Source organism: Eptesicus fuscus, chromosome 3, assembly GCF_027574615.1.
Source record: "Eptesicus fuscus isolate TK198812 chromosome 3, DD_ASM_mEF_20220401, whole genome shotgun sequence".
Taxonomy (NCBI): Eukaryota; Metazoa; Chordata; class Mammalia; order Chiroptera; family Vespertilionidae; genus Eptesicus; species Eptesicus fuscus.
In genome coordinates this window covers 52,019,082-52,030,238 of record NC_072475.1, presented here as the reverse complement: position 1 = coordinate 52,030,238, position 11,157 = coordinate 52,019,082, and the positions used below count along the sequence as shown (strand labels likewise).

The 11,157-nt window shown below is 49.7% G+C and overlaps 1 protein-coding gene across 1 annotated transcript; it reads right to left on the bottom strand.

The window, feature by feature from the left end:
- Positions 1–1,605: 1,605 nt before the first annotated feature.
- FAM43A (family with sequence similarity 43 member A) lies at positions 1,606–4,748 on the bottom strand. Its single transcript, XM_008151616.3, has one exon. It carries the CDS (start codon positions 3,766–3,768, stop codon positions 2,482–2,484), a length of 1,287 nt encoding a protein of 428 aa, XP_008149838.2. The 5' UTR covers positions 3,769–4,748; the 3' UTR covers positions 1,606–2,481.
- Between the last annotated feature and the right edge of the window lie 6,409 nt (positions 4,749–11,157).

Below are 11,157 nucleotides of genomic sequence, written 5' to 3'. Positions count from 1 at the left end.
AAATTGGTTAAGAATGAAGACATGCAGACCCTGCCCCACCTCCAAGTAGCATCCATATGATCCCCACCCTCCTTAATGTTCTCATCAATTTTAAACAGCAAAGGAACTTGGCAACGTGTGGAGATTATTGGAAATGTGAAATCTAGTCATGCAAGAGAGTGATGGCCCACACAGCTGTCTGCTGGTCAGGTGAGAACAGAGTGGAGGGCCCACGATGTGGGTGTGTAGGTAGGATGGGATTTGACTTTCCTGACCTCTCTCAAGCTGGGGGTTTTAAAATGTCATTCAGTGATGTGTATCAGAGGTATTCAAGGAGAGGGACAGGGACTCTCAACCAAACCAAAACATGGTGAATGATAAGTTCGAAGGCCTGGACCTTGTCTTAATGCCCTTAAGAAATGACTCTGAATATTTTACTATTATTTCCCACCCACGCTTTGCTTTGCTTTGCTTTGCTTTTCTAAAGATAGTCTTATGCCTGAACCACTCCCGTTAATTAGGAAGAAAAATCTTTCGTCCTCCATTCCTCAAGGGTTCCAGTGAATTCCAGACTCCTTAAAATCTCTGGGTCTAGCTGCTCAGAACATGTTTATGATGAAAACAAAGCAAAGTGGCCTCAGGACACCAGGGAAGGCCAGGCGTGCAATCCATTTCTGCAATCCAAAAGGGGCCCAAAGGGGCAAAGGGAAAAAACAATTTGCAGAAGGCACAGCTTTGGCAGCATCTTACTACACATTCTAGCTGACCGGGGTGTAGCCAAATTAGAGACATCTGTTTGGAATTTACAACAGAAACAAACAGAAAGCATGAAAGCCCTAACACACACACACACCAAGCTCTAACAGCTCTTCTCTGCCTTGACCTCCACACCACTCCCCCACTGGGTCATGCTAGGTGGTAGAAGGGTCTTCCACCTGCCTCCCCACCCACCCCACCTGCATCTCTACTCACTCGTGCCATCTTCGGAGCTTAACAACTAACTTTCCTCTATCCTTGCTTTTCCTCCCAGAAAAAAAAAGAAAGAAAAAAAAAAAGGTTCTTCCCACTTCTCAGAAATCTCCTTCTTTGGGTCTCCAGTTCATCTTTCAAACTCCCTGAGCTGCTTGTAAAGGAAAAGATTATATCGTATTCTTACACTTGGTCATTAGCATGAACCTCAAAAGGAGGTGGTAAAACCTCACAAGATGTCGGAAGTCACTCCTCCCTAAATAACCTCGCAGGTCTGAGAGTGAGGAACAGAACTCACCCTGAATCTCCAAGAATTAACTCAAAGAGACCAGAGAAAACCCACACTCGCACAAGTTAATGAATGAAGAAAATGGGATATACTTGAGAAGGCTGTCCCCAGCTGCAGTACCCAGAGGGGCAAAGGGCCAGAGAGGCCCCAGGCTTCGTATAAAGTGGGTTTCCCTCCCCTATTCACCTTCAAGCGAGGCAGAGGCCAAACACTGTCTGACCACACCATCCGGTTGATGGACACACCCTCTCCCCCCCCCTCCCCCCAAGCATTCTCAGCAGCAGTTCCAGACGCTCACCTGTTCTGTTCAATTTTCCTCTTTATTCTCTTCCCACTGGCGGGCAAACAGAACCAGAGCAGTGCTACTCTTCAAAAATAACAAAATGTTTTATACACATTTCTGTATATACAACTGAACAACATTTTACATGTCCCTTTTGCACAGCAAAAGATATAAACATCCAGCTCTGAGAACAGTTATGTACATAAAAAGATGTCAAAAATACTTCACAACAGTGCAAAAATATTTTACACAGTATCATGGAGTGAGATCTTTTGAGCAGGATGAAGGTGTGTGTGTTTCTAAAGGAAAACTCCTTTTTTTAGATATTAGATGTCTTTAACTGTAAACAAAATGCAACTTTCTTTCATTTTCCTCTCCTCCCCCCCCCCCTCCCCAAACAAATATTTGAGGAATTTGGCAGAATTTCAAGGGTCTTAGTCTGAGGTAAACAACCCAAGCTCTCCACCAAGACTGGAGGCAAAGAGGCGGCACAAAAACAGCCTCAAACATTGTGAGAGTAAATTCCTTTTTCTTTTAAACGATATGCCAATGACTGACAATGCTAGGCTGCTCCCAGTTGAGGGGTGGGGAGGAAGTTAACCCCTCCTCCAGAGGCCCCAACTGCCCCACAAACAGGAAACTGGCCCTGCGGGACTTTTGCTAACTTCAGCGGGCATTTCCCTCACCCCTGACCCCAAGGGGCTGCCTCTCTCCTTCCCTTTAGGGTTTCACCACCCCATCCCCACACATCCAGCCGTATCTCCATAGGCAACCTGAGCTCCACTTAAAACAGAGCCAAATGTGTTCAGGGGGAGGAGCAGGAACTCTGGGCCTTAAGTGTCCCATTTTCCCTTTCCTGGGCGCAAGCAGGGGTCAGGGCTAGGTAAGGAAGCTGTCGAGGAGGCTGTTAGGGAGTCACAGTGGGGCGCCAGGGCGCGCGCAGAAGAAGGTTGCGGGGAGCTCAGCCCGAGCGCGGCTCGTCTGGGCTGGCGCGGTCCGTAGGGCCGGACTGGTCCCCGGCGGTGGCAGAGGTGGCATCTGGGCCCCCGCCTTCTATGGAGCTCTCGCTGCCGGTGCTCTCCCCAGACAGCAGGCGCGTCACCCGCAAGTCAGCCTGCAGGCTTCGCACGTCGTTGCCGAAGCTGAGCTCGCCCAGATCGTTAATAAGCTGCGACAGCTCGGCCTTCACGTCGGGGGAGCTACCCAGCAGCAAAGGCGGCGGCCCAGCCCCGGGTCCCAACGAGACCCCACTGCCCGCCAGCGCCTCCTCCCGGCCACTCTCCAACGTGTCCAGCAAGTCCCCACATTCCAAGTGCATGGCCACCACCAGCGCCCGCTGCGCCTCAGCCTCTTCCTCTGCCGGATCCCTCTCCCTGGCACGACCCTCTTCCTCCTCTTCCTCCTCCTCCTCCAGGCAGTTCTCGGTGTGCTCCTCTTCCTCTTCTTCCTGCAGCTCCTCCTCCTGCTGTTCACCGACCAGGTCCTCCGTGATGGAGCCGAGTTTGGGCGCGCTGCGGCTGCGCTCCACCGGCGGCTTGTAGCAGCAAGGTCCGTGCAGGAGCAGCTTGCGCAGCGGCACTAGCGGGATGGTGTGCGCGCCCACCAGCTCCTGCTGCTGGTGCCGCGCGTCGTCCCGCCGCTTGAGCCGTTTAAATTCCGCCAGTGCGTTGGCCGACGTTTGGTAGAGCAGCAGGGCCATGGCCTGCGCCTTCTCGGGCTTGGACACCAGCACCGCGTGACAGCGCAGCATTACCGCCTTGTGCTTGAGCTCGTGCCGGTACACCCAGGCGAAGACCTTGGGCAGCCGCGCGTCCGCCACGCAGTAGGTAACGCGGTGCAGCAGGTAGAGGTGGCCCGGGCGGCGCAACGCGCGCTCTTCGGCGTGCACCATGCGGATACCCTGCGCACTCACAGTCAGCTTCATCTTGGTGCCCTGACGGCCCGCCTCGCTCTTGCTCCAGATCTTGCCCACCGCGAGGTCGGTGCAGCCGTCGCCGCGCGCCTGGATGGTGGTGGCGTTGCCCAGGTAGAGCACGGTGTAAGTGGGGTCCTCGCTGGTGATGTGCAGCTTCTTGCGCTTGGAGCGGAACATGCTGCCCACCCGGCTGAGCGCGCCTTCGGGGCACGCCCGCGCCAACGAGCTGAGCGCCGAGTAGTGCAGGCTCACCGCGTAGCCCTTGGGCTTGGACGCCTGCCTTGGCGGCGCCTCGGCTAGCAGCTCGAACTTGTGTTTCTTCCACGGCAGCATCTCCGGAGGGCGCCCCCGCGCAGCTGGGCGGCGGCGGCCGAGCGCTGAGTGCGAGCCCAGCTGAGCCACCCGCCTAGGCCAGGCTCGGCCCCGGGCAAGACCGAAAATTAAAACTCTGCTGGGAGTGGTCCGGTGGTAGGGGTTGGGGGCGGGATAAGGGTGTAGTGCTAGAGAACCCTGCAGGAGCCAGGGGCAGAATTTTTTTAAAAGGAAAAAAATATTCCCTTGCGAGTGTGGAAAAACGCACACTCCCGCCTGGGCAAAGACCCCAGCCTGGGCAAAGACGGAGGCAGTCTTAGGCAAGCAAAATGAGAAAAAGACCGATTGGGAGTGAAATGGAAAATATCTGAGAGAGAGAGAGAGAGAGAGAGAGAGAGAGAGAGGGATGCGCGCCTGCAAATAAATAGAGGGACCCCAAGTAAAAGCAGCCGAGATGGTTCGAGAATAATGCAGGAACTCCTCGGCGGAGCTGGAAAGGGCCCCCTCTCACACACAGTTCCCAAGGCTGGGGCCAGGAACCTCGGAAACTCAGCAGCGAGTAAGGCCAGGGGCCAGTGCTCCCCGCCCCCACGGGGTGCCGGAGGCAGACTGCCACTCCGCCGGGCTGGTCCCAGAATCAGTTGCTTGCCCCAACTGCGGTCAGATGGCGGGTCCAGCTGGCCGCGGTGGGCCCGGCGCAGCAGTCCGGTCGTGGCTCACTGCATCTTGGCTCCAACCGGGCGCGGGGGATTCAGGCTCGGCCGGCTCACCGTCCGGGCTGGCTCGGCCGGGGCAGCGCGGGGCTCCACAGGCGGGGCGCGCGCATGGTCGGCTCCGGGGACGGTCGCTACCTCATTTCTTCCTCCCTCCGGGGGTGTCCAACTCCGCTCCCGGTCTCCCCTCGGTCTGCTACCCGCCTTTGCTGCGCGACCCCTCGGGTACTGGGAGCGCTGGCCGGCTCGCCAGCCTCACATCCTTGCCGTCCGAGAGGAAGATCTCGGGTAAATATAGGCCGGCGCAAACCATTTGCCGAGCGGGGACAGGGGAGGAGCAGGGAAGACTATCCGTTTCGGTCTCCGACGCCCAGCGGGTTCCTAGTCTCTTAAAGGGACCTGGTTGCAGTCATTGGTCGAGGGAATGGGGAGACCAGTCTAATCCAGCAATTACACCCCAAATTTTCCAGCATCTCTTTTATCTACAGGTAGCGCCAAGACCGGGGTTACCCCTCAGGAAAAGCCACTTGATTTCTGACGCTCCACCCCCAGGATGAATTGCAACTCACTGAATCAATTTCTCCATCGAAACTTGAGGAGGTGGTAGAAGGTGGGATTTTATACTATAACCTACTATGCAGCAAGGTTGGGGGAAATAGTGGTTCTTTCATTGCATGGCAGCTGAGAATGACTGGATGCTGTTCAATTTTTTTCTCTCTCAGAATTTTATTCTACTAAAGAAAATAGAGAGGGGCAAAGAAAACACCAAGACTCGTTTTTCACTATCTTGGAGCCTTTCTCCACAGGTAATAGTGAGATGATTGGAGTGAACAATATAGTATATAGTCTATAAATAAGCTGCTACCTGCCCCTAACCCCCAGCAGCGCCCCCTGCTGCTGTCACGTTTCAGAGTATCTGTTTTCTGAGATATACACAGTTTCCAAGAAATGCTTACGTTTGATCAGAACTCAATTTACTTTGACAAGCCAGTCATTCTATTTTATTACATCATTGACACAGTTTGGATGAGAATTCCCAGTAAAAATTCAAATGACGTTTTTATTTGAGTGTCGAATAATGCCAGGCCACCCTGCACTGGGAGTGATAATCACATGAATCATGCTTTTCTTAAAGCAAAAAAAAACAAAAAAATTCTGGCTGGAATGTGTGATATACACCCAGATGATCCTGCGTCAAACTTCCAAATTCATCCTAGAGGAGGACAGTGCGGTCCCCACTCCATAGGCCCAGTCCACCAGGGGACTGTGGATGTCTCTGGCTTCCGTGCCAGATTTCAGAACCACATAGCCCTCCTGGAGAGTCCTGGCCTTCTACCTTTGCTAACGTTTAACCTTTTTTAAAACTCTAATTCAGTTTTCTTAGAGTCACTGGTGTTGAGTTTCAATTTAACTAACTTCTGAGTACCTTTTCGTGCCAGTCCCTGACCTAGTCCCTTGCAGACCCAATTCCTGTCTCCAAGAAGCTCCCAGTCCAATGAAGGATGTGAAGTCCAGTCAACTCTGGGTTTGTAGATTCTATGAGAGCAACCAGTATCCCCAGTGCCTGGCACCAATAGGCACTGCTTAATTGTTGAATTAATGAATGAGACATGCATGTGAATAAGAAGACAGAGTTGGGCCCTGAGAAAGACCCAAAACTGGAAGAAAAGGTTCATTACAACTAGGACAGTGGTCGGCAAACTCATTAGTCAACAGAGCCAAATATCAACAGTACAACAATTGAAATTTCTTTTGAGAGCCAAATTTTGTAAACTTAAACTTCTTCTAACACCACTTCTTCAAAATAGACCCGCCCAGGCCATGGTATTTTGTAGAAGAGCCACACTCAAGGGGCCAAAGAGCCGCATGTGGCTCGCGAGCCGCAGTTTGCTGGCCACAGGACTGGGAGAATCAGAGAAGGCTCCACAGAGGTGGTAATGTATGAAGGATGAAGAGGATTTCTTCATGCAGGTAAGAATTAAAGGGCTTTGGGGGTATAAATGACAGCAAAATTATAGAACATGAAAATGCATGCACAGGTGCAGATTAGGATGGAGTTTAACTATTGTAACAATGAAAGAAGAAGATTTCCTGATCAAAGAAGAAAGTCTCTTGATCATGCTTTTTGGGCCCTCCTTGTCTCTTCGGGAAGGAATGGCTGGCTGGCCCCAGGCTGTCATTAGACCAGAACTGTGATGTCTAGTAAGTGCTCAGTAGCACCAATGGGTTAATTGAATGGGTATCAGGCATGGTGTGGGAATGAGATAGTTAGGATTATAATAAGCCATTTAAGCCAAAGTTAATTCATTCTTTGGCTCAAATTTCCAGAATATCTTGCAGTGGCAATGACATAGGCACTCCAAACAAAAACTTCCATTTAAAACACACCAAATTAACCTTTAACTGGTCCGTGATCTTGAAGTCTAAACTCTACAAAAGCAAATGTCACATTCAAGCAGTTAACATTTCCAAACTGCTTAGGGGTCCAAGGGTCAGAAGGGTTTGGGGAGGAGGGTGTGGGGCAGGTGGTGGGAGCTAAGGTTGGCCTCAGCATCTGCGAGGGGTACCACCATGGGCTGCATGCAGTGGCAGGGAAACCAGTGGCAAGGAAGTTTCCACTGGCAGGCCAGGCTCTCCAGCAGCAGCCAGAGTGTCAGTCCCAGGCACACAGGCAAATAGGCCCACAGAACTGCTCCTGTGGACTGGTCTCTGCCACACCTGGACTACCTTCCTTTTTAAATTTTTTTTAATGAGCCATAAATGACTCTTTTGACAAGAGTCATTTAATATTTTTGTTGATTTTTAGAGAGAGAGGACGAAGAGGGAGAGAGGAAAACAGCAATCAGCTGCCTCCTACACCCGCGCCCTCCCCCCCACCCCCCCCCCACTCCCCCCCCCCACCCCCCCCCCCCGGGGACTGGGCCCACAACATGGGCATGTGCCCTGACCAGGAATCGAACTGGCAACCTTTCGGTGCATGAGACAACGCCCAAGCAATGAGCCACACCAGTCAGGGCTGGACTACCTTCTTAATCGGCTTATGTTCAACCTTGGGAGGACAGAAAGGTTCGAGACAAATGGGAACACTCCTGTGTGTGAGTCATGCTCTGTGCCTGTGCTCAAAGACCCAGGAGGAGGACCGAGCTGTCTCCTAGGAGCCTGGGCCAGCCTCTGGGGCCCACCTCACCCTTTGGAGAAGCTGGCCACCCTTCAGAAAGCACACGTCACAACTGAGGCTTTATTTTGTTGGGAAAGTTAGTGGCGCCGTCTATGAGCCCACACCACAGATCTGAGACACAGGGCATTTCCAAAACAGAACTTCAGCAAAGTCAAGTTGGGGAAGCGGTCAGACACCCCACTGTAGGGCAGTCTGCACTTTGTTGTTGTTTTTTTGTTATGACACTGCCCCATCTACTGGTTGCCAGGCAGAAGTACCACTTGGTGAGAGGGTTTCTCATAGAACCGGACAAGCCAGTGGTTGAATCAACACACAGCCAAGTCACAGCTGGAAAGCAGCTCGGCTTCTACCTTGACATCTGAGAGTCCGCCTTTTAGCTCACAGAAAGCTTTCAGGCTGGCTTCCTCCCACCTCATATCTTGCATAATGCTCCTCCCTGTGGCCCCCTTGCCTGACATCCTACTGAATGAACATTGGCTTCAGAGACAACAAATGATGAATCTGGAATCTTCAAAGTCATTCAACAAATATTTGTTGAGAGTCTATTGAGGGTGTGACGTAGTTGCTGGGGATATTGCACTAAAGAAGACAGACAGGGATTTGCCCTAATGGGATTTATAGCCTATGGGGAGGCAGATAATAAGCAAACAAATAACTAATAAGACATCAGGTAGCAATAAGTCTCTGAAGAAAAGAAAGCAGTGTTAGGAATGGAAGGTGGCTGGTTTAGACAGCGTGTCCAGGAAAGACATCTCTGGGTAGAAACCTGAACGAGATGGAGCCAGCCATGCAAAGATGGGGGGAGGGATGATGACATTCCATCCTGCGCTGGCAAATATGATAGCCACATGACGGTAATGAGCACTTGAAATGCAGTTGATCTAAACTGAGATGTGAAACAAGTATGAAATACACACTGAATTTTGAAGTTAGTAAGACAAAAATGATGTAAAAATAGCTCAACAATTTCATAGTTATTGTATACTGAATAATATTTTGGTTATGTTAAGTTAAAGAGAATATGTTATTAAAGTTAATTTTGTCTGTTTTCTTGTACCTCTTTAATATGGGAACTAGAACATTTACAACTATATATAGACAGCATTGTGCTAGGTAAGCGGCATAGCTAATATGAAGGCCTCAAGGTGGGAATAAAGTTAACCAGTTCAAAACTGAGCTCCAGCTTCAAAAATCCCACTGTGTAATCCCAGCCTTTTACTCTGCCAGCCCTCTTAATTCCTGACTCCTATCACATGAATTCTTCAACCTCAAGACCTCCAGGATCTACATCAACATTCCACACAGAGTGGACTCACCCCCACTAGCTGCATCAGAATTTGCTGGCCCAATTCCTGGATCCCACCCATAAATCAAAATCTCTGCTTAAACTCCTCCTGTGACTGAACCCTAACTAAAGTTTGGGGAGACCTGCCCTAACTCACTTTATTTCTCCTAGTATCAACTCCTTCCCAACCTCTTTCCTTTTGCTCCTCCCCATCCAATACTTTCCAGATGAGCACCAGGTCCACAGTTTCTGTATACCATATCCACCCAGCAAAGCCCCAATCTGGACCAATACCATAGTCCGTATACTCTGCTTCTGGAGCTAGACACTGAGTAGAATCGCTCAGATAGTCTACCCTTGACACATTGTGACCTCTCCTATGGTAAGCAGAATAATATCGCCCCACCACCCCCGCAAAAAAAAAAAATGTATCTGTCCTAATCCCCAGAACCTGTGAGTATGGGGGAAGGGGAAGGAAGATTGTAGATTGCTGGAAGCCAATTCCAGCATGTCATAATTGCAAGAGTTTCAGCAAAAGGTTGATGGAACTTGGGGACTCAACAAGGGCTGAGTCACATATGTTATCACCTGTTGGGAATGGCTAAAGGCATTTCCCCAAACCTGAAAGGGATACATTAAATTGATTGTTTGCTGCCAGACAGCTCATGGTATCTTAATGTACATGTTATTGCCTCCTACTGGCCAAACACCTGAACAGCCGTAGGCTATTCCCCATTCTGACAAGGGACTCTGTAGAGGAAACCCTACCCTTTGAAGTGTATTATCTCCACCTTGCCTTAGGACAAATTGTGTTAATAAAAAGCAAGGGATCCGGAGACAAGAAGAACTTAGCTCTTTTAGCTAAAGCTCTTCTGACCCCCAATGCCTTTCAAAATTATCTTTTGTCTCTGGACTCCTACTTAATCTATGCACAGCCTTTCTCCAGATTGCTGAACCCTTCTTAATGCTAGAACAAGAACCCCGGCAGTAGATGAAGTTAAGGTTGCTAACTAGCTGACCTTAAAATAGTGAGAGTACCCCCAATTATCCAGATGGGCCAATGAAATCACCAGTCTCCTTCAAAGTGAAAGTGCAAACCTCAAAAACATCAAGTGAAATGAAAGAAGCCAGACACAAAGGTCATGTACTATTGTAGTAGGCTATCTATGTGAACTATCCACAGTAGGTGAATCCATAATGACAGAACCAAGATTCGTGGTTGCCAGGGCCTAGAGGGAGGGAAGAATGGGGGGAAACTACTTAATGAATATGGTTTTCCTTTCATAGTGATGAAAATGTTTTGGAGCTAGATGTAGTGATTGCACAACATTGTGAATATACTAAATATCAATTATTCACTTTAAATGATTAATTTTATTTATGCATCTCATCTTGATTTTTTTTATTGAAAGGAGGAGGAGAGTGTCAGAGTGATGCAATATGAGAAGGTCTCCACCCTCCCTTGCTGGTTTTGAAGATGGAGGAAGGGGGCAACAAGCCAAGGAATGTAGGTAGCCTCTAGATGCTGGGCAAGGCAAGGACTAATTCTCCCCTTGAACTTTCAGGAAGGATACCCTATGACACCTTGATTCTAGCCCAGTGAGACCCATGTTGGACTGCTAACCTGCAGAATTGTAACTCTGTGTTGATTTAAGCCAAGTTTATGTTAATTTGTTACAGCAGCCATTTTCCTCTTATCCTGACTCCTCACCACTTTTCCAAAGCTTCCCACTCCCCATCAGAGCCAAGCAAGGGACTTGGTGCTTCCTTAAGAAAACTGAGGCAGTAGAGTAATGTTAACTGTGAGCCAAGCCCAGCTAACCCCCTCACTTAACCACATCCACACCCATTCTCACCTCTCTGCCCCAGGCTCAAAAGTCTCTCTTTCTTTATACCCGTCCCCTCAAATCGATCTTTCAAACCACAAATTTGACAGTATACCTCTTTCTATTATGACCATTCAGTGGCTTCCCACCAATCACAGGTTATGGGCTCAACTTCTCATTATAACACATGAGAATTTTCAGGTCTGGCACCTGCCTACCTCTCCAGCCTCATTCACCTCTTCTCCCGGCCTTGTGATTTCTGCTCCAGCGAAGAAGAATGGCCTGTGCTTCTGACCATGCTCATGAGACTTGTTTCTTGTCTTCCAGCCGTTCTTATGAGGTTCTGTCTAATTGGAATGACCTTCCGCCACTTCTCTGGGCTGAACCCCACTCATCTTTAAAGAGCCA